General features: G+C 43.0%; 1 protein-coding gene across 14 annotated transcripts in view; it reads right to left on the minus strand.

Moving 5' to 3' along the window:
* The window catches only part of ACACA (acetyl-CoA carboxylase alpha), a 131256-nt gene that overhangs the window by 46593 nt on the left and 62917 nt on the right, over window positions 1-21746 (minus strand). For 10 of the 14 annotated variants that reach the window (XM_035561171.2, XM_035561174.2, XM_050714802.1 and 7 more), the window contains 11 exons: window positions 21167-21310; window positions 20425-20521; window positions 18971-19078; window positions 16875-16931; window positions 16521-16565; window positions 13752-13793; window positions 13013-13228; window positions 12336-12491; window positions 10585-10788; window positions 7950-8105; window positions 7186-7332 (listed from right to left, as the gene is read on the minus strand). In XM_035561171.2, the coding sequence (XP_035417064.1) occupies window positions 7186-7332; window positions 7950-8105; window positions 10585-10788; window positions 12336-12491; window positions 13013-13228; window positions 13752-13793; window positions 16521-16565; window positions 16875-16931; window positions 18971-19078; window positions 20425-20521; window positions 21167-21310 (1372 nt within the window). The remainder of the gene's footprint in view (window positions 1-7185; window positions 7333-7949; window positions 8106-10584; window positions 10789-12335; window positions 12492-13012; window positions 13229-13751; window positions 13794-16520; window positions 16566-16874; window positions 16932-18970; window positions 19079-20424; window positions 20522-21166; window positions 21311-21746) is intronic. The other 4 variants (XM_035561176.2, XM_035561178.2, XM_035561177.2 and 1 more) reach the window with 1 other exon arrangement.

The following is a 21746-nucleotide window of genomic DNA, read 5'->3' on the forward strand; positions in this document are numbered from 1 at the left end:
CACGGCCCAGCACACACGGGGCAGGGCCCTGCGAGCAGCGCGGGGCCAAGCGGACGGAGCTGGGAAGAAGCGGTTCCAGGACAAGACGTGACAAAGACCCGCTCAGTAAATGGAGCTGGGAGGTAGCGGCACTGAAAGGCCACTTGAAAGGAACAAGATGTGAATTCCTCCTGCCTGGGTTCCCTTCACCACACCAAGCGGCCCTCGGATGGCAAGGCAGCAAAGGGCTGGCTGAGGCTCAGTGACAGAGGATGGGCGTGCAGAGCGCCAAAAGGGAAGCTCAAAAAAGCCACTGAAGACTGCAGAATTAGTTTTTACCTCATACATTTGTGTGCTGCAGGGTCTGAAGCTGGAACCATGTCTCTTGGGGATAGCCAAGGGCATCTTGTTGAACCCCGACCAAATTCTCCATCAAATTCAAGTTCCTGTCCAAGCCCTCAGAAATAATTGGGAGCAGCACTGCCAGCTTTTGCACCAAAACAGAAGTAGTGCTGATGAAATTTTCAAAACCAAGCAATAAAGAACTTCTCCTGAGGCAGGGTGTAAAGCCTGAAAACTTGAGCTGAAATAGTTTGCATCTCGTGAAGTTGTGGATTACAGAGACCAATGGAAAACCTTTATTAGGAGCTTTCTGTATACAGGTCTTCAAACGTTTACATCAAAATACAAAAACTGTGCTCCAGTACTGCAGGTATTTGAGGATTTCAAAATACTTCCAGAAAACTGGGTTATATTCTTACAAACTTCTAAAATTCATCTTTTAAATAACTACAAATTCTAGCTCAGAGATGTGTATCAGAGGCTCATAACCTCCAGCTGTTAAGAAAAGCCTTTTCAAAGCTCAAACTTGTAGTATTGCTACAACATACGTGGAGCTTTTTAAAAAAAATCAGTCCTTTTTCTGTGTCTACAGCAGTGTGAGAAACAGCACACTGAGGGTACCAACCTGCAGGAATATCAACCCCTCAAACAACTCAAGGGAGCACAGAGTACTCGTGCTTAGCTCCACAGCTCCTGTTTGCTACCAGAGGCTCCATGGACCGATACAACACACATCCATCCCAACCCCACCAGGACTCGAAAGAACCCCCACCAGCCCTATCCTCCCCCCACACCTCCTACTCTTTAGGTTATATCAAATGATCTTGGCATATAAGAGGGGAAAAAATAGCTTTCAGTGATGCTGGGGGACCCTCTGTTAATTTATATTGTATTCTGCTTGTCACAAGACATTCCCTCCTTTACCAAAAATAACAGTCTGCAGTCTGACAAAAACGTGCTCAGTTCCCTACCCCCACGTCTCCCTGTGACACCCGAGCGTCTCATTGAAAGGGGCTAAAATTATTCTGCCAAAGGAGGATCACCTTCTGAAATTGCACCACGAGCGTTTGAGATGAGGAGACACCACTCGCTGTGCGGCACGGATAGTTGTCCGGCTTCCCTGTTATTTAAACCCATTCCCACTGCCACTAGAGCCTTCGGGTCAGGACTGCTCCCAAAACTCATCAAGGAAAGGACTGGGAAATACAAAGAGAAGCAACTATTTTTACGGTAATTGTGGTGGGCTGGGGGTGGGGGAAGCAGCTGCCCAGATGGTTTCCATTCCCGTTCCTGGCAATTCACTGACTGCCACCATACACTCCCCACCTTTCCTACCTTATCCACCTGCTAGAGGTAGCCCGGCTGATGCTTTAACACCCTGTGCCTATCATAAAATGCAGGAACACAGGGTGACAAAGCAGAACATGCAGTTCAACTATTAGGCTCAGCTTGTATAAAATTCATTAGCTCCACCTGGCAGCCGCAGGCAGTGCAGGGAGCTGGCGAAGCGGTGTTTGAGCAGCCCTCTGCCCACCACCACCCCGAGCTTCACCTGGCCAGATCTTCCCCGTTCACAGGACGGGGTGCCTGCCGCCGCTCCAGCTCATGGATCATTTCTGAACCTTACGCTACTGAGAAGGAAAAACTGTGACATCTAGTGCCAGTAGGGAAAATGGCACGTTTTGCAGGGACACCGCATGAGACGGAGATGAAGGGTAATGTGGCGTGTTGCTGCAGGCGCTCACTTTCTCCTTGTCCTTGAAGATTTGTTGGGTCTTCTCAGTGGATGGTGCGGTCCTGGTGCCAAAGGATCATGGTGAAGTGTAGTCAAAACACATAAAGGGCTATAGGAAAACATCAACGCCCAGCTCAGGAATGACAAGTAATGTACTGGGTTCTCCATCAGGCTGAGGGAATTGCCTTTTTACACTAAGATTTCAGCCAATATGTTAATCTTCTGAACAGAGCCATCTCCAACGGGCATTTGAAGAGGTGTCACTACGCTACAGGTTGTGTCTGCAGCAGAACTACTGCAAGGAACAGGGTTTTAAATACTGTGTGAGTTGTTGTACACTCCTGAAATCTAGCGCCGTGTGCCTGTCTGCATTCACACAATTTCGGACTCTCAGAGTTTTCCCTATTCTAGCACAGCCACACAACTGCGGAGCACCATCAGAGGCTTCAAAGACAGGCAGGGCAGAGCCGAGCTGCCGGTGCAGCTTCCCAAGGAGAGCCGCCTGCAGAGCAGGACACTCCAAGGTGCCCGTGGCTGCTCTCATGCTCTGCCAACAAGACTCAGTGCTGCATCCTTCCAAACTCATCCCTCCCAACAGCAGAGTAGAAAGTCCCAGTCACACACCTCTACAACAAAGATCTTAGCCAGAATCATGGAAGATTGTGCCACTAAACAAAAAGGCTTCCAGATTATTTATTTATTTGTGTTAAGAATTAAACTAGCAGGAATGATAGAAGTCTTGTGGCATAATCTAGATAAGCATCCAGGCAATGGTATGAACGTAAAATTCTCTTCTTAAAAACATTTTAGAGTAAATGTAGTTATTTGTAGTCTTATGCAAATGGATTTTGTTTCCTTCCACCTACATGACCTCTGCATATTTCAATGGTCCGAGTCTATCCTAGATTGGAGACAGGCTGAGCATCCTCTGGTGCTTAGTTCTTGATGTGCTCACAGTCGTGCGTTAAATTACGGCCTGTTTGTCCCACAGTCTTTATTCAGTAATGCACTCCAGAGCATTACAAGGGAGCTATTGACTGGTGTTTGATTTTGCTGATAAAATACTGTCTCCTTCAGCTCTCTTCTATACCCACCAGCTCCGAAAATTATTTGCAAACTGTTCTTTACTTTTTAGGGCTGTGAATTCAGTCTTGTCAAGTGTGCTGGCTTACTGAAGTTTTATGGTAGCAGGCAGAGCTTATTGGAACAATCTTGCATATAAGTAGAGGTGCCAAAGCAGCCAGATCAGTAATAGAGGGCACACAAGAAAGGGTAACTAGAGACCAGGAGACGGTTCATGAGCTTAGTGTGAAGGATCCGGAACAAACACCATCTAGCAGAAAGCTCCAGGCAACATCCAGGATTCTGTCTGCAGTCCAAAGACACAGCAGATGCGTTTCAGCAAGAACTCTGGCTGCACTGCGTGGGCAAGGGACTGGAAAAAGGCCCCGCATTAGCGATGTCTTCTGGGCTACGAGAGCAGCCGGCCCGGCCAGCAGCACTGCAAGCTCCCCCGCGTGGCCGTGACAAGACACGGGATCCTCTGCTCAGAAGGAGCAAGCACTGTCTAGGAATAAATAGCAAGTTGTATTTTCATGGTCCATTAAGTCCTTGGCTTCTTTGTTGAGACTACTAGCAAAGAGATAATTACTGCCAAATGAGGTGGTGGGTTACATGAAGTGGTCACAAGCTAAGCGGAGAAAAACCTCTTGTATTGTGAAAGTTCTTGATACTTCCCATTTCACAGATTTTCCTGAAAACACAGACAAACAGCGTCAGCCAGGTTAGCCCAGAACACTGCTTGCAAACTCTGTGAGGATGGGAGACTCCCAGCTTCAAGCTCTCGCTCTGCGCCCCGCATTAGAGCAGGGATTGCAACTTCGGTTGTTGACATCCAGTTGAACACGCTGACCACAAATCTCCTGGATTTTATGCCGGCTTCTCAATTTCGCCAGCTAGCTAAAACAATTAGGGCACTCAGCTGAGCTGAATGCTTTAAGAGGAAGAGTGCCTTGACCCCTTTTCACATAGAGAAAATGTAATTGTTCAGACCGTGTAGCACAGCCCCAACAGAAAAGACAAGCCCTACCTCAGCACAGCTGATACCGCAATGGTAAGGCTCTCACTTGCACGGGGGAATAGTTTGAGTGGGGGGAATGTGTTTGAGTCTCTGATCTAAAACACGTACAACAGTAATAAGAGCCTGAATGCACTAAACAGCAGCTGTATTTATGACAGTGAGAAATTTCCTCTTTAGTAAGAAATACACAATGTACCTCTCAAAAGATTTTGGTTTCAGAAAATCAGCAACTTTTGCTAGAAAAAAAAAAATCACATTTACTTGGAAAGTTCCTAACAAGCACTCCCACCAGGCAGCTCACTGGGACCTGCTCTGGTGAGAGCTCCAGGCCACGGGCTCCACTGGCACTGACCATTACGTGCTACTAACCAAAACTGAGGGAATCAACACTGTATAACACGATAACACTTATTTAGCAAGTATAATTTCAAAGACTCTTAAAACATGTTTGTTTAAATTATCCTCACAGCACCCCAAAGTACTCCCGTTGTATTAGGATATGACCAAACTGAGGCAGTGAAAACTCTGACTAAGGCTACCAAGCAAGCCACTGCAAAGCTTGGCAACCTCAATTTCCCCTTGGTAGTCCTTCCTGGGGAATCACCTCCCCTGTACTCAGTGTGTATGGACTTTTAGCATTTTGAAGTCAAATACATCTACCTGAGGACAAAACTTCTCCCTGACAAATTCAGACCATTTTAGAGAGCCAACGAAACATGCCATGTTTTGAGAATGGTTCACCATTGTATTGCATGGAAGATGTGCAGAACCAACATTTTTTCTCCAGCTCCTCACGGCATGTCTCCTCTCCCTGTGCAATACCACCAGCTACTGCCACACAGATGGATTACTGCAAGGATCTTCACTCCCTGGCGGACAAGATGCTGTGTTTCTCTGCCCAGCTGCTGTGCAGACTGATCACAAAAAAGCAGAATGGATCCACTTACAGCCCTAACAAAGGAAAGGCTCATGCCCTGCATTTAGCTAGCATGCTGTCCCTTCCTCCACCCCTGCAGCCATCTTCATGTGGAAGAGAAGCTCGAGTGCACGTTTGTGAAAATTTGTTTCCTCAGCCAAACAAAATTAAACCATAAAAGCCTAAAGTCGGCTCATCCTGATAAAGAAAGTGCAGCAGGGAGGAATGAATCTGTTCAGCAGCTCGTCACCCCTTGATGTCACCTGTCCTTCAGCCTGCTGCTGGAACCTCTTCCTCAGATTGACCGCTCTCACGTGTGAATGAGCGCTATTGTGTGCAGTGGCTATTGGTAACAGAATTCAATACTAACGCCTCAAACCTCATTCCAGCTGCACATGGTCCTACAGTAACTCGTCTAGATGCCGACAGGCCTGGCTGACAGCTGAGCACGAGCAGCTTTTACCGGCGTGGCTCTGGGGGAGCGCACGGAGCAGCTCTCGGTTCCACCTCGCTGGGCTTCCCCGTGACAGAACCCGGGGCTGGGACTTCACCCACAGCCAGCCCCTCACCTCGTTTCTGGGAAGTCGTTAAAAGGCAGGTTATGATTTGCCACATACCTCCATGAGAAACGATCTTCAGCAGACTGAAAAATGTGGGGGAACGTTGTGTTTTATAATCTTCTGTCTTACTTTCCAGTCACTCAACCCCTCGGCCTACCCGCCACAGAAGGGCCTGCACCCGTGCCCGAGATAGCAACACCACGCATACCACTACGGACAGGTCATTTGTTTTCGGATTGAGCACAACTAAGTCTACCAAGGGTTAAAAAAATTCCTAATTTTTTTTGGTGGTCTTTGGGTGCAGAATCTCTTATAATAAGACTATTTGTATTCATACTGGCAGAGTAAACACTACATGTTCATGCCCAGGCAGCTCTGTGCTTGTAATTTCAGCAAGAACAGAGCTACATCCCTGAGGGACTTTGCTATTTCCCTAGCCACCATCCACTCAAACGCTGAATGAGAGCACAGAAAGAGAGAAAGATGATGGCATAAGCCTCCACAGCACCGCAGCCTCAGCTTTCACTAAGAATGCAGGGAATCGTTCATTTCATGTACAATTAAGTCTTAATAGTTAAGACATTTTTTCTATAGGCCAGCAAAAGACAAGGAAGTAGTGTTCCAATAGTCACCATTTACTGATTAGGTTCAATCTGAAAACATGATTTTCAAAACCTTCCCCTGACAAGAGACATGTAATAAATATAAATAAAAAACCCTATTTCCTCTCATCACTAAACTTGATGTTTTTGATGTAAGAATAGAACTTTGGCAAGTCTTATATATCTAGTAAAAGGCACTGTTCAACAGTGCCAAAAAAAAAAAAAAGAAAAAAAATTATTCCATCACTTAGAACTGTTCAAATTTAAATTACTGCAGAAACATTCATTTATGGAATCCCACGTAGCCTGGACAAAAAAAAAATAAACATACCTTCTACTAGTTAGCTTTATTCTTCAGCCATTTTAATGCTGCAATCTTTGGCTTGCTAATGTAAAGACACACCAGGAAAAGCCCACCACCACACAGTACAGCCTTGTCCAGCTTGAGCCGAAGGAGTAACTCTATTACTCTGACAGCATTAGCAGCTTTTTAGTCCCAAGGAAATCATTCACTAGAGGGGGATGTTGCACACACCTTGCTAGTGTGCTACACAAATACTGCAAGGTGAATATTCAAATGGAAAGCATAAAATTGGTTTTTCATTTTTTAAGCAAATGAAAACATTTCCATTTAGTTTTGTAAAACAAATTTTGTTCAAATATAAACCCCAGTTACCTGGAATAGCTGAACGAGCACTTTTTAATTATGAAGGAAAAAATAGCATAGAAAGAGGTTTGAAATGGAATCATCATTTACTACAGAGTTTAAAATACCCATTGTATGGGAGGTATTAATTTTTAATGAAACAAAAATCCCATTTTCAAGAGTGAGACTTCATCTGTGAAAGACTGAATGAATAGATTTTGTGGCTGGCCTGGTAAATTTTCATTACAATTGTCAAACCCAGTCCAAGTCACAATATACTGCAGGACATGGAAACAAAAGTAGTCATAAAGAAAGTGCAACTTGCCTCATTTCCTCCCGGCAGCCTGTTCATGTGCACGAGCTGGCCCTGATCATCCAACACCAACTCGGTGTACGTTAGTATGTCAGACGGCAGCGGTGGCGTTGGCAGGAATGCATGTTCATTCATCGAATCCCAGAGTTTAATCAAAGACTATAGGATGAAAAAATAAATTTTTGTTGAGAGTATCATCTGCAAACATTTTTATTATTCAATCTACTGTGAATTAGTATGCAGGACAAAACACTCTGAATCCCCAATCACCCAGTTTGACTGACAGTATTCAGTGGACATCACTTATTTTGGAATTTAAACTATGAAACAGTTTCACCCAGATTAGCATAATTCAAATTATGCGATTCAGGACAGGACCCAGGAAATCAGATACACAATCAATTCTGAAACTCATTAACACATTTAATAATGTATGACTCCTATCCTAGGCGCTATCACTCCTGTACTGTCCAACCTCCTACAGAGGCCAGATAACAGGGTGGTAAAACAAAGAAACAAACAAGAAATGCAAGATGGTTTACATTTCAACTTCTGCTGCTAGATTTATTAATGGATTTACAGCAACAGCGTATAAGGAATCCCTTTTTTTTTTTTTCAAAGCAGAATCAATCCATGGTTGCATATACCCTGGGGAACCATTGCTAGGCATTCAAGGCCACTCTTTTCCCTGACAAACAAGGATGGCAACAGACAGAAGTACTCTGCAGGTACAAAACTTCAGCACAAACCAGGAGGCCTTAACAGAGGGCACTTACCTGCCGAAACATCTCAGGAATGTCATAGACATAGGATGTCCCTAAAGACTGTGCTTGGAATCTCTTGGACTGAAGCAGGTCCTTGGTCACGTACGGGGTATTGATCAGCATCCCATGAAGTGGCCCCTGTTTATCCCCATAGGCCTGGAACATAATCTGCAGCACAAAACACTACCAGTTACGATTTAACCTGCTGGTTCCTTAGACCTATCCCATCCGTATTTTAACAAAAATCATCTGGATATTCCAGACTGATCAGGCTTGTTTCTGTTCTCTACAAATATAATATGTTAATGCTCACATACCCTGAAACGCCGTGCTTCATCATGCATTACTACCCTTTGGAGACAGTGCTGGACCATAACGGCATGGTTCTGAGCATCACTGACTTATTACCGAATCACAGCAGAAAGCAAAGTGAGCAGAGCCACATCCCCACAGAAACAAGCCTGTGACTTAGATGACTTCACATTTACCAGTATTTCCCCTGACACCGTATCTGTGCCGATGGATTGTGATAGCTGGGAGCAGAGAGGAGAACTCTGTTATTTATGGAGTCGAACAGCACTGCATCCGTATCTCCACTGACTGATCATGGAAGCTAGGTCAAGACTTGCATATGTCATTTGGCTTGAAGTTTTGATATTATAAGTTTAAAAGATTTTCCCAGAGTAGCAACATGAATTATCAGCTGCCATGCTTCATGGCACTATATATTCCGCTCAGCCAGTACTCGGAAGGAAATCTATTTCAACTGAGAAATAAACATGAAAAGCACTGCTTAACTGGGACACCACTGTACAAATGCTGCTTAATTGAAACATGCCTGACAGAAGCAACACGATTAGTTTGCTGGGGTTCTTTTGTGTTTTTGTTTTGTTTTTAACAGAATGGCGATCAGATCTAATGCTGTAAACTACGTGCCTTTTTCTAATTGCAGAGAAGTTAATTGAAGAATTTCGCACGAGAGAAAATTCAGTAAATAAACCCTATTTTAGTTTTTCAGATTCAAATTAAAGGTCATGTTCTTTTCAGTCTTCAGAAACTTCATGAAATAGTTTCTTCAATGAGAGAAATATTTATGTAGAATAACAAGCATTTGTGACAGTGCCTGTGTTAGGAAGTGTTACTGAACTTGGGGCACAATTCTCAAAACCTCTGGAAAATTTCACATCAATTCTGCAGGAACTGGAGACGCCTGTACTGAGGTCAGCACAGCCACTCGTCACTGCAGAAACTGCGGAACAAGAGATCAGAGGTCCTTCTCTCATGATCAATTAATTTTTCCATTCTTCAAAAATCACAAGTGGTACCAGGTAAGCAAGCACCTGGTACATCAGTAATGTTTGAAACCTTTTCAGAAAATTTGAATATAAGTTCAAAATAACCCTCTGAAAAAACAGGAGAATATATACAGACACAAACCCTCCTACTAAACCTGTCATAAAGGGGAAATCTATCAAAGTTGCTCAGAAAGCTTGAAGGTGTCTTTTTTTTTTTTTTTAAAGACAAACCTTCCTCTCAACTACTCAAACTATTAATTGAAGTAATTCTTATCAGTAGAATGTTTAAATAGAACTGGTTTAATATCCTGAAAAAAATCAAATATTGGAAAAGTTGCTAAAAGCTGTACACACACAAGCACAATCTTCTCCCCTTAAAAAAGCAGAAAGCTCATCAGAGACAGAGTTTAAGAGAAAAGGTGACCTTCACAAGTGACTAATGGAACTTGAGGGTCAAGATCAGCTACTAGAGATTATTAAAATGACCTTTTCTTTCCTCATCTCCACTCAAAAGCAGAAATGAAGCAAAGCATATGGACACTATCTGTTCTAGGATCTCCAGAACTGGACAGGCTGTGCAGCCAGGCAGCTTGCTGGAAAAATTTAAATGGAGAAGAGGGGGAGAAAAGGTGACTCAGCACTCCGCTTTCCACATGAACACTGCCCAAGTGATTTATTCTGTTGCTAGCACTGCATGGCAGAGAGATTATTAGAGAGGGAGATGTAAACATTTCTGTATTTAAATATTTTTCACGTATCCTCTGGTCCATGTATTTCAGCATATGCAAGTATTTGAGTTAACCACAATATTCCTGTGCCATGAAAAGCACAAAGACCTGAATAGCCACAACGGTTACAAAAGAGCCTATTATGCTTAATAGAAATGACATAAAGGCACCTTCAACGGTTTTATAGCATCCTACCCAAGTCATTTCCTATACCTTTAGAATTTAGAATAAAGTTCACAGATTTTCTCTACTTATTCAGGGAAACATATAATAAATAGTATTTTTGATTATGACCTGCAAGATGAGCATCAACGGTGATTACTTTTCTATTACTTTTTTGAGCACTCTGCCACAGAGGAAAACAGATGTACAAACACCTCAAGGTATACGCAAAACAATTAGAGGACACGCACTTTTACAAAACTTCGTGCATTTTGCACACCTACATGCCTCTTGCAAGATTGTCTTCACGATACATTCTCCTTTCTACGGCAAAGTTGAATGGCAATTCTATATTACCTGGAAACACAGCAAACCACGGAAGAGCTTTTTCAGGTATAATTTGTCGTCCCCCCGCCCCCCAACACTTTGTTCACAAAACAATGGAGCCATATGGAAGCACACCTGTGCTGTCCTGGAGTCCGTTACTTCTTTGTACAGACTGATGTCCAAGTAGTAGCCTGACTCGTTGGTCAGGAAGAGACGAATGGGAATTGCCTTCCCGGTCGGTGTCAACCGAATGTTGATCTTCAGCTCGGCTTGGAGGACGCGGAGTTTCCACAGGCGACTCCCGTAGCGCATCACCATGCTCCGCACGGATTCTTCGATCTTAAAACACACAAGAAGAATGTCCCTCACTTTCAGGACACATCCACCACTTCTGTCCCTCCTCTGTTCTGCTGCTCCAAGAGGCACCCAGCGCACAGGAGGGGCACCAGAACAATGAAGATCAGAGCTCCAAGCCGCAGCACATGTCCCGGGCTGTTACCGGACCCCAGTGGCCCGTCCATTCTCACCCTAACAAGCCTTGAGACAGACAGGAGTTCAACTCAAATTCCAGGGACCACTGAGGTACAGGGCCAGCACTGGATTCCCATCCTTTTTTCCTCCTGGCACCACATACCCCAGCCAAGCACAGCATGCCTGCTGCTTCCCCTTCATTGACCTTTCTTCCTGCAAGTATAGCTCACAGCTAAGAACTACAAAATGCAGAAAGTGAAATCCCTGACAAACAGTTATGTAGCACTTATACGCACAATAATCACGTTTCATGGCACATGCGGTACTGTGCTTTAAATCAACAAAGTAATTACTACTTGGAGCTTGGCCTTCTGGTGTTCTATTAAACTTCATAATATACTACTGTTGGCAAATAGTGCATATTAAAAGAAGGCAATTTATAGTCTGCTTTTAACATTCTTTCCAAAAAAGTCCCTTTTCCACAGCTGCTCAGGAAAAAGCCATGGTATACATTTGAAGGGGCTTCCAGGGGCTGCATATCCCAGGTTCCTCTGAAGTGCCTGAGAACTGAAGGCTCTGGATGACCTGAGAGAGGAGTTATTCAAAATGCTATGAAAAAAATAAGTATAGTTTCAAATACAAAACCTTGTTTTTGATAAACTGGTTCTTAATTTAAACAGAGGAAGTGAACTGCATTGTCCAAAGGACAATTCCTTTTTATAGGAATAACACTGCTAGTTCTAAAATCTCACACTTAATACTCATTCATAGATTGGTAGAAAAGCTTTCCTCCTTCTTTACTTCTAAAGAGGTTCCTCACTTGAAATAAGCTAATTGTTTGCCTTAACTAGCTAAAACAAAAACTATGCTCTCTGCTTTTGAAAAAGTTGGTTTAGCAGCTCAACATCAAGACTATCTTTAGTTAGAGACATCCATTAGTTATGTGACTCTACTTTCTTTATGTTTTCAGCAGCAAAAGGATTTTTAAACTTAACTTCAGTGTATCATACACTGGAATGCATTTGTAACCAGTATGTATTACAATTAAATGCTGAACTACAAAAATACATTTTTAACGTTCTAAAATTTAATTTAAATTCCATTAAAAAAACAAACAAACATAAGGTATCTATTTTAATCCATCACATCCTAAAAAGAAAAAAAAAAAAAAAAAACAAACAGAAGTAGTTCTTGCAAACAGTACAGGTATTAAAAGCTCTTTTTACCTAAAAGGCTTGCAAAACTATCCCAACAGACTCAAGGTTAACCCCTGGCATTACTCTGCTTCTTTCCGGTAGTAACAAACTACTAGCTCTACCCAGAGGCTAGCATAAAAAGACAACAAACAACCAGTTCATTCTGGTGAGTTAAGCCCAAGAAGAACAAACACTTCAGGGCTGGAGAAGAGGCCATACCTTTGATGGGTCCATGATGACAGTAGGCACAAAATTTAAGAAGATGTGATTGCAGTCAGTGCGCACGTTGGTGTTATTAAATGCCACCTCCAGCTCGTCCATGGCTTCCAAAAGCAATCGCTCTCCTTCATTTTGCAGATACTCAAAGGAGGCTTCCTGCCAGACATTGTCAACAAATAATTTACTTTCTACTCAAAAATCACAGCCCAAGTAAACAGTGTTTAAAAAACTGCAGAAGGACTTGACTGAGAAAATAGGCTACATCAGTTTCAGCAGAATGTGCAACCCTCAATCAGATCAATCGCAGTCACAGAGCCAGTCTCACTCCCACTCCCTGGATCCACAGACCCATCCGACCTGCTCAGGTCAGCATAAATAAGAACCTGGGCAGGGCAAATTCTTACTGCAGTATGGCAGGAGGAACACAACAAAACAACTACTGCCCCAAAACGCAAGGATTGCTGACTACCCACTTGGGCCAAAGAAATATCTCCCTGAGGCACAGGAATAACGGGTCTCTGAAGACATGCTCCTGTAGAGCCAGTGTGAGCAAAGAGAGGGCGCCCATCTGCAGTGCTCTGTGCATGCAATGTGTTTTCAGGCAGATTTCTACACTGATTTACAGAGTTTCATCGGCTCTCTTGCAAAGAAACCTTGCATAGGGTGACAAAACTCACCTTGGTAACCAGGTCTGAATGCCTTATAATAGCCCTCACGAAGAACCTGTAGTCTGTCACCTCTGTTCCTACTTCAACTTTAGCTGCTCCAAGGTAGAGATGCATTTTATGGTTGGCACATGGGATGGCAGTGAGGTCGAAGTTTCGCATTCTGTTCAGCTCCAGCTGGAAGGCCAGAGCTGGCTCCAGATGACGGTAGATTCTGTCTTCTTCAAACTGGAGGCACCCAGCACATACAGGAAAGAAAGGATGTAAAAGAGGAGGGCGGGTTAACAAGGTGGAATGCTGAGGATGGGGAAATCTAGACAATAACCATTAAAAATTTTCATATTTAACTAACAGCCTAAAAATTCAAAAGAAATTGTTGAAATGCTGGGAGTAGAACACAAACTGCAAGACGGCAAGTTCTCAAGCTCATTCTCCCAAGAACTTCTTTTTCACAGAAGCCAGTAATTTCGGTATCGAATCAGCTTCTTAACCTCCCTTGTTACACTGCCAATAAAATCCACAAAAACAGAAGCTTCAAGTCAGGCTTCCAAATGTGTGAATTTTTATCCTACATTACCAGAGACTCCTCATTGTTACTGACACCTACTGCCGTAGTGGGAAGAATATGATACCACACCACGCGGTGAGGCTGGGCTGACGTAGCTCCCTCTTAGACTGGCATTGAACAGCCATGTGAGGGAAGGATAGTGTCAACGCCTAGAGAAAAAGAGTTTTAGGATGTACAACCTACCTTATCCCGGGCACGGAACGTGAAGAACTTTGGAAATTCTCTCTGTTTGAAAATAAAAATAATGACATTAGTCCCCCAAAAGCAAGCCACTTGATCAGATCTGCAGTAGCACCACAGCAGAGGAGATAATAGAAGTTGTTCCAAGCTACTTTTTCAACATCACCGAGTGGTGGAAAATCAAGTTACCCTCAACAAGGCAGCAGAGGTAGTTTAGACCCATCTTCGCTGCCAATACAATAGATGCTACTTGACTGGCTTTTGATTATTCTTGTCAATTGTCAACAGACAATAAGACGGAACTGTCCAGACACAGTAGTGGGAAACTTCTTCTAGTTCTATGATTATTACAGTTATTGTGGAAATGTTTGGGAGACGCACAATGGTATTAACACCCTATTATGTAAGCTGATGTACACAAAACAATGATCTGTATTCAATAGCTCTCTTTATATCTTTACTGCTAGAAATATTCTCTTCCCAAGGAAAATAATGAATTGTAATAAAAGAACTTTATACTTGTGTATTAAACAGCAGTCTACAAAAATCCCACAAACATGATTAGGTTTCTCTGCTATTCTATTGCACAGATAAAATCCTACCAAATTGCAAAGGGTTTACATCCTTCTGTGGTGCACTGCATGTCTTAGAAGAAGATAAGACTAGACAGCATCCTTCTATCTATCCCCTCCAGTTCCATCCAAGCAAAGCCTTTCATTTCTGTGGAATTACTTTCACTGGGTGGAGGAACTTTTACGAATGCTTTGTACCAACACGAGAATACCAGCCATTTATGCTAAAGGTGAGAGGAGAGAGCATACACAACTGGCCAGAACTTATCAAGAAGGTATCTGACCTGAAGAAGAAGGCATCTGACCTGGTGTCACATTTTCACTGCCAGTGAAGGACAGCAACCCTAGCTTGACTCAGTGCAACCAGTGAATAATGACAGAATATAAGGCTCCACTGAGCAACACAGCTTTTAAGGCTAGAACTAACCACCTAGTAAATCATCTTTACCTCCAATAAAAAACAGTCCCCAGAAAGTCACCTGATAGCTCTCAGCTGAACAAAATAACCTGTGTTTGACTGGAGCGTGCCTTTCAGACTAGCCAGCAGTTCAGGAAATCCTGCCTGAAAGTTCAGGCAACAGGCACAGAGGTGAGGCTGCGAGGATCGGCTGTACTCTGACCAAACCAGCACGCAGAGGACACTTCATGTTCCTCCTTTCTCTTCCAAATCCCTCCTACCTGTACGCCCCCTGCACGCTGCCAATTTCTCCTAACATCGTCCATGCTCATTCTATCACTAATGTAATTGCTTTCAAGGCATTTGACTAGTGTTGTGGGCAAATATAATAATTAGATGTGCACACACAAAAATTCTCGGTGCTCTGGTACCAAAATCCAAAAGAGTGCTCCATTTCCTAGGCAGAAGAATTATTCCCCTGCTGTGTTCTAATCAACCAACCATCATCAAGACAATCAAAATAATTTGCCTAAATTAGCCAATCAAGACACCCTGCAAATCGCAGAATGTGAAAAGCTACAACAGAAATCATCATAGTTGATTATTATACTAATAATCACGTTAAAAACCTAATGAGATGAAGAAATTGGAAGCTTGCTGGAGCAACTCTCTATTACCTCAACATGCTGGGAACTAATTATATAGACTGTAATTAAAACAAAAACAAACCCAAGCCCAGACCCTAGCTAAGTTAATAGTTGGTCCAGTAATGTGCGGAATAGAATAGGAGACGGTAATAAAGACTGACACTCACTAAGGACCCCAGAGGAACTCTAGGAACTTTGCAAACAGACGACATACCACGGCGCGTCCTCTGGCTGAGGAGCCAGCAGCATCCTGACAGTGCCTGGCACCACGCGGCAGCTCAGGGCAAACAGATCTGACTCGGGTAAAGGCTTATCACTGATACAGAGCTTAGAGCTCTGAGCTACAGAGCTTATTCACAGCCTTTTACTTTGTATTCCCCACATATCAATTCAGTTCTCTGAAACTTCCTTTTTTCCCATCTCAGGTTGGCGTTTCTGGCCTAGGGTCCCATCCCTTCTCCAAGGAGTCCAGTTTCCTACCTAAGCTGCTCATTAATACCCATCTGTATCTGCACCATGGCCAGGGATTCCCACACAGGGACAAGCTGGCTAAACCAGGTTTGTTAAACACAGGACGAATTTCTTGGACTTTCAAGACTCCAAACAACCTCCAGAATTGTAAAGCAGGTACAGAGGGGATGAAAATCCTGCTTATGCTTTACACTGCCACCTTGAAGACAGGGCCAAACTAACCCTCACTGATGCCAAACCCAGGGGAAAGAAGTAATTCATAGCAGCAAAAGCACTAAGCGTATTCCCCTTCACTAAGTCACTATGTGAAATTTAGCAAGTCACTTCAATCACTCCTCTAAGCTATTCTAAAATCAGTAAGAAGACTAAAGAAATCACCACACTAGGTACGGAATACATTTTTTTCTAATTACATTTTAGAATACAGAACAATATTGAAACAATGAAGATCTTTACCAATGTGTCAGTCATGGGGTTAATCAGATAATGAGAGACACTTCAGCATGTGAGTGGCCCCACTGAATGCAAGAGGCCCACTCCTGCATTTACATACTTCACTTAACTCTGACACCAGTGTTGCCATCAAACGCCTGACTAAGAAACAAACAAGAAGCCCAGAGTCACTTACATGTCTCTTGGCCTCAGATCAAGAATACCACCATGTTCTAGACCCTTTTTTACTTACATGAAATCTCTGATCCACCTCACAGTTGACCTGTTTCCTGAAGTCCTTACAAGCGAAACACACAAACACAGGAAGAAAAAAAAAAAAAAAAGCAGAAGAAAGCTAGCAATTAGAATGAAAATTAAAAATGAATTAATTCAGGAATACAAGAAGTGCCAAGATTGTTTACAATTGTAAATTAATTTTCTTAAGCAAATTCATCAAAACAATTTCAAATTTTAGAGAACAAAATCAGTGAAGTCAGAACTAAGTATAGTTAACAAAGATTTAATTTGTGAAAAATACAACAAACGTCGGTGCCATTATGAGCCAGTAACCAAGGAGTGCTGAGCAGCATGAGGGATACGACAATACCTTTTGTGCTACAAGGAAAGTCAGTCTCCGAATCCCGTGTTCAATCAGGACCGATTTCTGCAAAAGGGCAAAGAAGGAAGGGAGACTGAGATTAACAGAAAGGAACATATCAAAACCATGCAAAAGTTTTCTGTAAACTATAGAAGCTGTACAGATCCTTCTGCATCTCTGCTGTAAGTTTCCAGTCCGTTTTGGTCTACTCATAGCTACCATTTCTCATCTGATGATTGCCTGGCGGCACACACAAGTAACTACATTAAAGCTGAGGAGCTAAGTAACCATATTACAAGGACAAAGTCTTCCAGCTGGTCCTCGCTAACAAGTTATGCAGATGAGTCAGTTACAAGTCTTGCAGGATACACCTCATTCATTTGCCAAAGTTGTTGGTTTTTGTCCCTCAAAGATTACTTTCTGAAGAGAGCACAAGGTAAGCATGGTAAGGCTATGGGAAACAATAAGGAACTGACCCAAGAAAGCACGTACCACATACCTGATTTTGCCACAAACAGCACACCAACAACCCTGACCAAAGGATGGATGTGTCAGTATTACAAAGGTGGTAAACTGTAAGTTTTACGGAGTTTACAGATACATCAGCGAATGCCCATTCTGGTTACTTCTTGAACAAATTCCATAAGGCCACATTTCAAATGAACGGTGCCATCAGTATTTGCCACATCACTGTTCTTTTTTAAGTGTTAAAAATGGTAGTTTTGCCCCCCTTTGTAAAACTTCTTCCTTTCTCCTCCTTTTTCCAATTGAAAACCAAAAGAAATAAAAAAGAAGAACAAAAAAGAAACAAGAGTTCAGCCAGACCAGGAACAAAACAACCCCTTTCGGCACAGACTGAAATGTTTTACTAAGGTTAAGCCCTTTGAAAATGAGCATCAGTGCCGATATTCATGGCAAGAGGAAGAAAATAACTTTAATAATGCCATGATTTAAAAAGCAAAAATTGTTATTGCTTTTAAAATTCCACAAGTGGCAGACAATAACAGCATAGCAACAGGATTCTGATTACATCGTAATAATGTGGGTCTCACAGCAAGTCCACAGCTATTACAGAGCGATTAGCCATCAGCACCTGGAGAAACTCCATTTAGACTGACTGCCTCAATCTCCTCCACAAGTCATTTACAAGTATATGATCCTAATTTCTATTAAAAAAAACACACACAACATGCTGGGACTAGAAGATTATTTGGACAATTTGGATCAACCTATTTGATAGTTTAATGTCTTTTGGAATTTTTTTTTCTTTCTTTCCTTTTATCCCCTCCCATAAAACGCCTGGAGCATGATCAAGCAGATGAAAAGCAGAACTAGTTTTAATTTTTATATTTGATTATTTTCTTTGCTTAAAGAGACAGGAAGCTGCTGAAGTCAAGTAGAAACCCGTCCCATTTTGGAACCCCTCCTTTCTGCAGATGTATTACCCCCTCCCACAATGGGAAGTGAAGTTAGAAAAAAGCCTCTCAGTGCTCCCAGAGCCGTTGTAGGTGCTGTGGGTGCAGCAGGTCCCACTGCCTGGTGTGCTATTCATACCAACAAGCTCTGAGTTCTTTGTACCGATGAGGAAAAGCAAATGAAGACGGGCACTAGAGGGCAGAGTGGACACGGAGGCTGTCGCCAACACATGCTCCCTCCCAGTGACCACAGGACTAACTCGTGGTACTCGGAAGGGAATCCCATTGCTTTTATGAAGGAGCAGGAAAACATACCAAATCAGCTCCACCTTGTGACAGAAACACCACCTGATGCATTTAAAACCTTAAAGGTCTCTTACCGTATCAAAAATTAAAAGGGAAAAAGTCCTGAGCTGATGGATTAGAACGGATCATTAAGAACTGCAAAGAGAAACAAAGATTGTTGTGTGTTTTTCATGGCCTACCCTGGAGGCTTCAGAAGGGTGTAGCTACATCCTGTCAAATAAGTGGTAAGATTTTAGATGGGATAAATTAAGAATGTAACTGTTGTATTTATTTATTCACTTCGGAAAAAGATATCTGAGGAGAATGCTGACTCTTCCCAAAGCAGACAGAGCTGTCCTGTGCAGTTAGGTAGTTCCGGAGAGAGAGAGAATTGAGGTGACTTACCTTGCTTTGTGTGAACTCCCTGAACATGGCTGCCAGCCCATCATCATCAACATCACTGTCAGTTTTAATAGCAACGTTAAGAATGTGAATGGGCTCCTCACGGGCGGCCTGCAATTTAAAGAAAATATCCTCCATAAATAAATTGTTAACAACATAAAAAGTATGCATTGTCCAAAGAGGCTCCTCAAATACAACTCTAAAACATGGGTCCCATAGGAAAGAAACGACTTCAGCAGAGCTTGCTGTAAAGTAAGGAGAAATACGAGGGAACATCCTTGACCAAGCAGCCTCACGGATTCATAATTTCACAGAAGTGTTAACGTCCACAAACAGCAAACAGCAGCTTCAGAGGATCCAATTCTGATGGTCACATCTGACTTCGCAAACTCAAGTGTGCTTCATTTGGATGCAAAAAGAATGCAGGGTCAGGGCCTCTCTTTATGAGATGCAGTACAGGCAGGGCATAAGAGGGCTTCGGCATCTTGAAAGGTAATGAAATTAAGCAAATTCAAAGTGTAAAAGCAAAACATTGTGTGTTTTCCTATCTACAACAAAATGAAATAATGTGGAAGCATCGATTACATTCAAGCTTCAAGAAATGACAAATTTAGTATTCAAGATCTTGCAGTTAACTCTGAAAAACTGAATATGAACAGGAAATTTTCCTTGGTGAGGTGAGGAGGTGGTAAAGAGAGAGATCTGTAGACATTGCGGTTGATGGTAATATTCTCAAACAAGGCTACAATTCTTATACACATCAAGATCAATGGGTAAGTTTTAAACTAAGCCATATTCTGAACACAGACTGCATTCCAGCAGAGCTTCCAGCTGCTGGGAGGCAGGACAGAGCAGTGGAGCAGCTACCTGTGTCGCTAAGGACAGCGCTTCTTCTGTCACTATGGATTAAAAACCATCTGCTTCTTCTGCACCTGCTCTCCGTGTCAGTGCAAAAATTGTAGGGGGTTCACTCTCTTTTTTCTCCTAGAAACAGTTCTAAGAAGCAGAGGAGAAGGAAGATCAGAATGTAAAGTGACTAGAAAGAGTGTAAGACAGAAAACACAGCAAGTCAGACTTAAAGTAAAGGCTGTGGAACATGTAGTTTGGTACAGCAAGGCACAGAGGAGGCCTGGAGACCTACTCGTGGCTTAAACTCTCAGTTACGCTGCCACGGATCAATCCAGTAATTCTGCTGATGTTAAAAGCAACAATCTGAATTTACATGGAGAGTAAGAAACGTAGACGTAGCTTTAGAACAGAGTCAGGAAACGGCCACCTACTTTTATTCACCTGCTGTGAACAAGCAAACAAATCACATACATAAATACATAAAGCTCTTAACTCCTGCTTCCAGCACTCGAACAAGTGAAAAGTATCTAGCCTGCAGTCATTGCAGCATTCTGCACGCCGTCCATTTCCAAACCGAGAGCAACCTCAAGAGAAAAAAATTACTGTACCTTGTCTTCATCATACAAGGAAGCATGGCCAGCTTCAGGGAAGGTTGGGCTCTGGGGAGGAGAGTCGCAGAAACAACTCATCACTTCATCAAAGATTCTGAAATACACCAGAGAAGTATTAGTCACAAACACACTGCTGCTAGCTCACTGAAAGCATACGGCACTAAAATCCACAAGTCACACTGGTAAGGGGGGAGGGAGAGAAAAGTACTCCTTCTCTTTGCAGGACTGAAACTCAAAAGATGAGGAGGCAGTACCTCCTCCACCCCTCAAATGAAAGCAGAGCCTGGATCTTCCAGCACTTGTCACATTGCCACAGATCTTATGGTTGCAGGCACTCCTGACTGCTAGGAGCTCTGCTGTTTTTTGTAGTTGCTTTTTTTTTGCCTACCCCTAAAAGGTTGAAAGCATAAAGGAAACATCCTCCCACATATATACGCGTGAACAAGAGCCCTGGCAATCAGCACATTTGCAAATGAAATGATCTCCAGTAAGCAGAAATTCAAGGTGCTGATCCTTCTGGCTGCAAAGTGCTCTCACAGCAGCCTGAAACTTTGAGTTATCTCAAGGAGACAGATGAGAGGATCCAAACAAATGACCACCCGACACCCCAAAAGCTTAACAAACGAGATTGGGACCACTTCAAACCTGACTCTAGACAGTGACAAAGGTTTTGCTCAGTTCCCTTTGGGCCCACCTAGGAAGCTGGCGACACAAAGAGTCGTCCCCCTTCCCCACATACCTGACAAAATCTTCAAAGGTGCGGAAGGAGACCATTCCACCCATCCGCTGGCACGGCGGAGTGAACGAGTTGTCTAGCAGCACGTCACTCACGCTGGCTACGTGGACCATCCCGTAGTGGTTGAGGTTGGAAGAGAAGGACATTCTAAACGGCAATGCAATAAGATCACAGTCAGTGGGGACAACGGAGAGATCAGCAGAGGAAAAACATCTGAGCACGTTCGTTTGCTTTGACCACTTAAGTGTGGCTGCTTATCCAGTGTAACTGGCACGGTTTGTAAGATTCCCCAGCACGCCAGACCTGCTGTGCTGCCTTCTCCTATGGCCCTGCAGTGCTGGCGTGTGTCTGGTGCCGTTGATGCTCTTACCTGGACGTCCTCCCAGACGTACGGGAACAGTAAAGGAGGTGGGAAATAATGTTACAAACCTTTGGAACAAGTACGTCTTAAGGAGTTTATCGAGATGACAGGCGAATTACGACTGTGCAAAGCTGAATGCATTTTTCCTCCTATATGTGCAGATTCTGCTTTACACGTGGAATACCGAACTAAACAAGAATGATTTTTGAAGTTTTGACACTT

Source organism: Cygnus atratus, chromosome 20 (assembly GCF_013377495.2).
Source record: "Cygnus atratus isolate AKBS03 ecotype Queensland, Australia chromosome 20, CAtr_DNAZoo_HiC_assembly, whole genome shotgun sequence".
Lineage (NCBI taxonomy): Eukaryota > Metazoa > Chordata > Aves > Anseriformes > Anatidae > Cygnus > Cygnus atratus.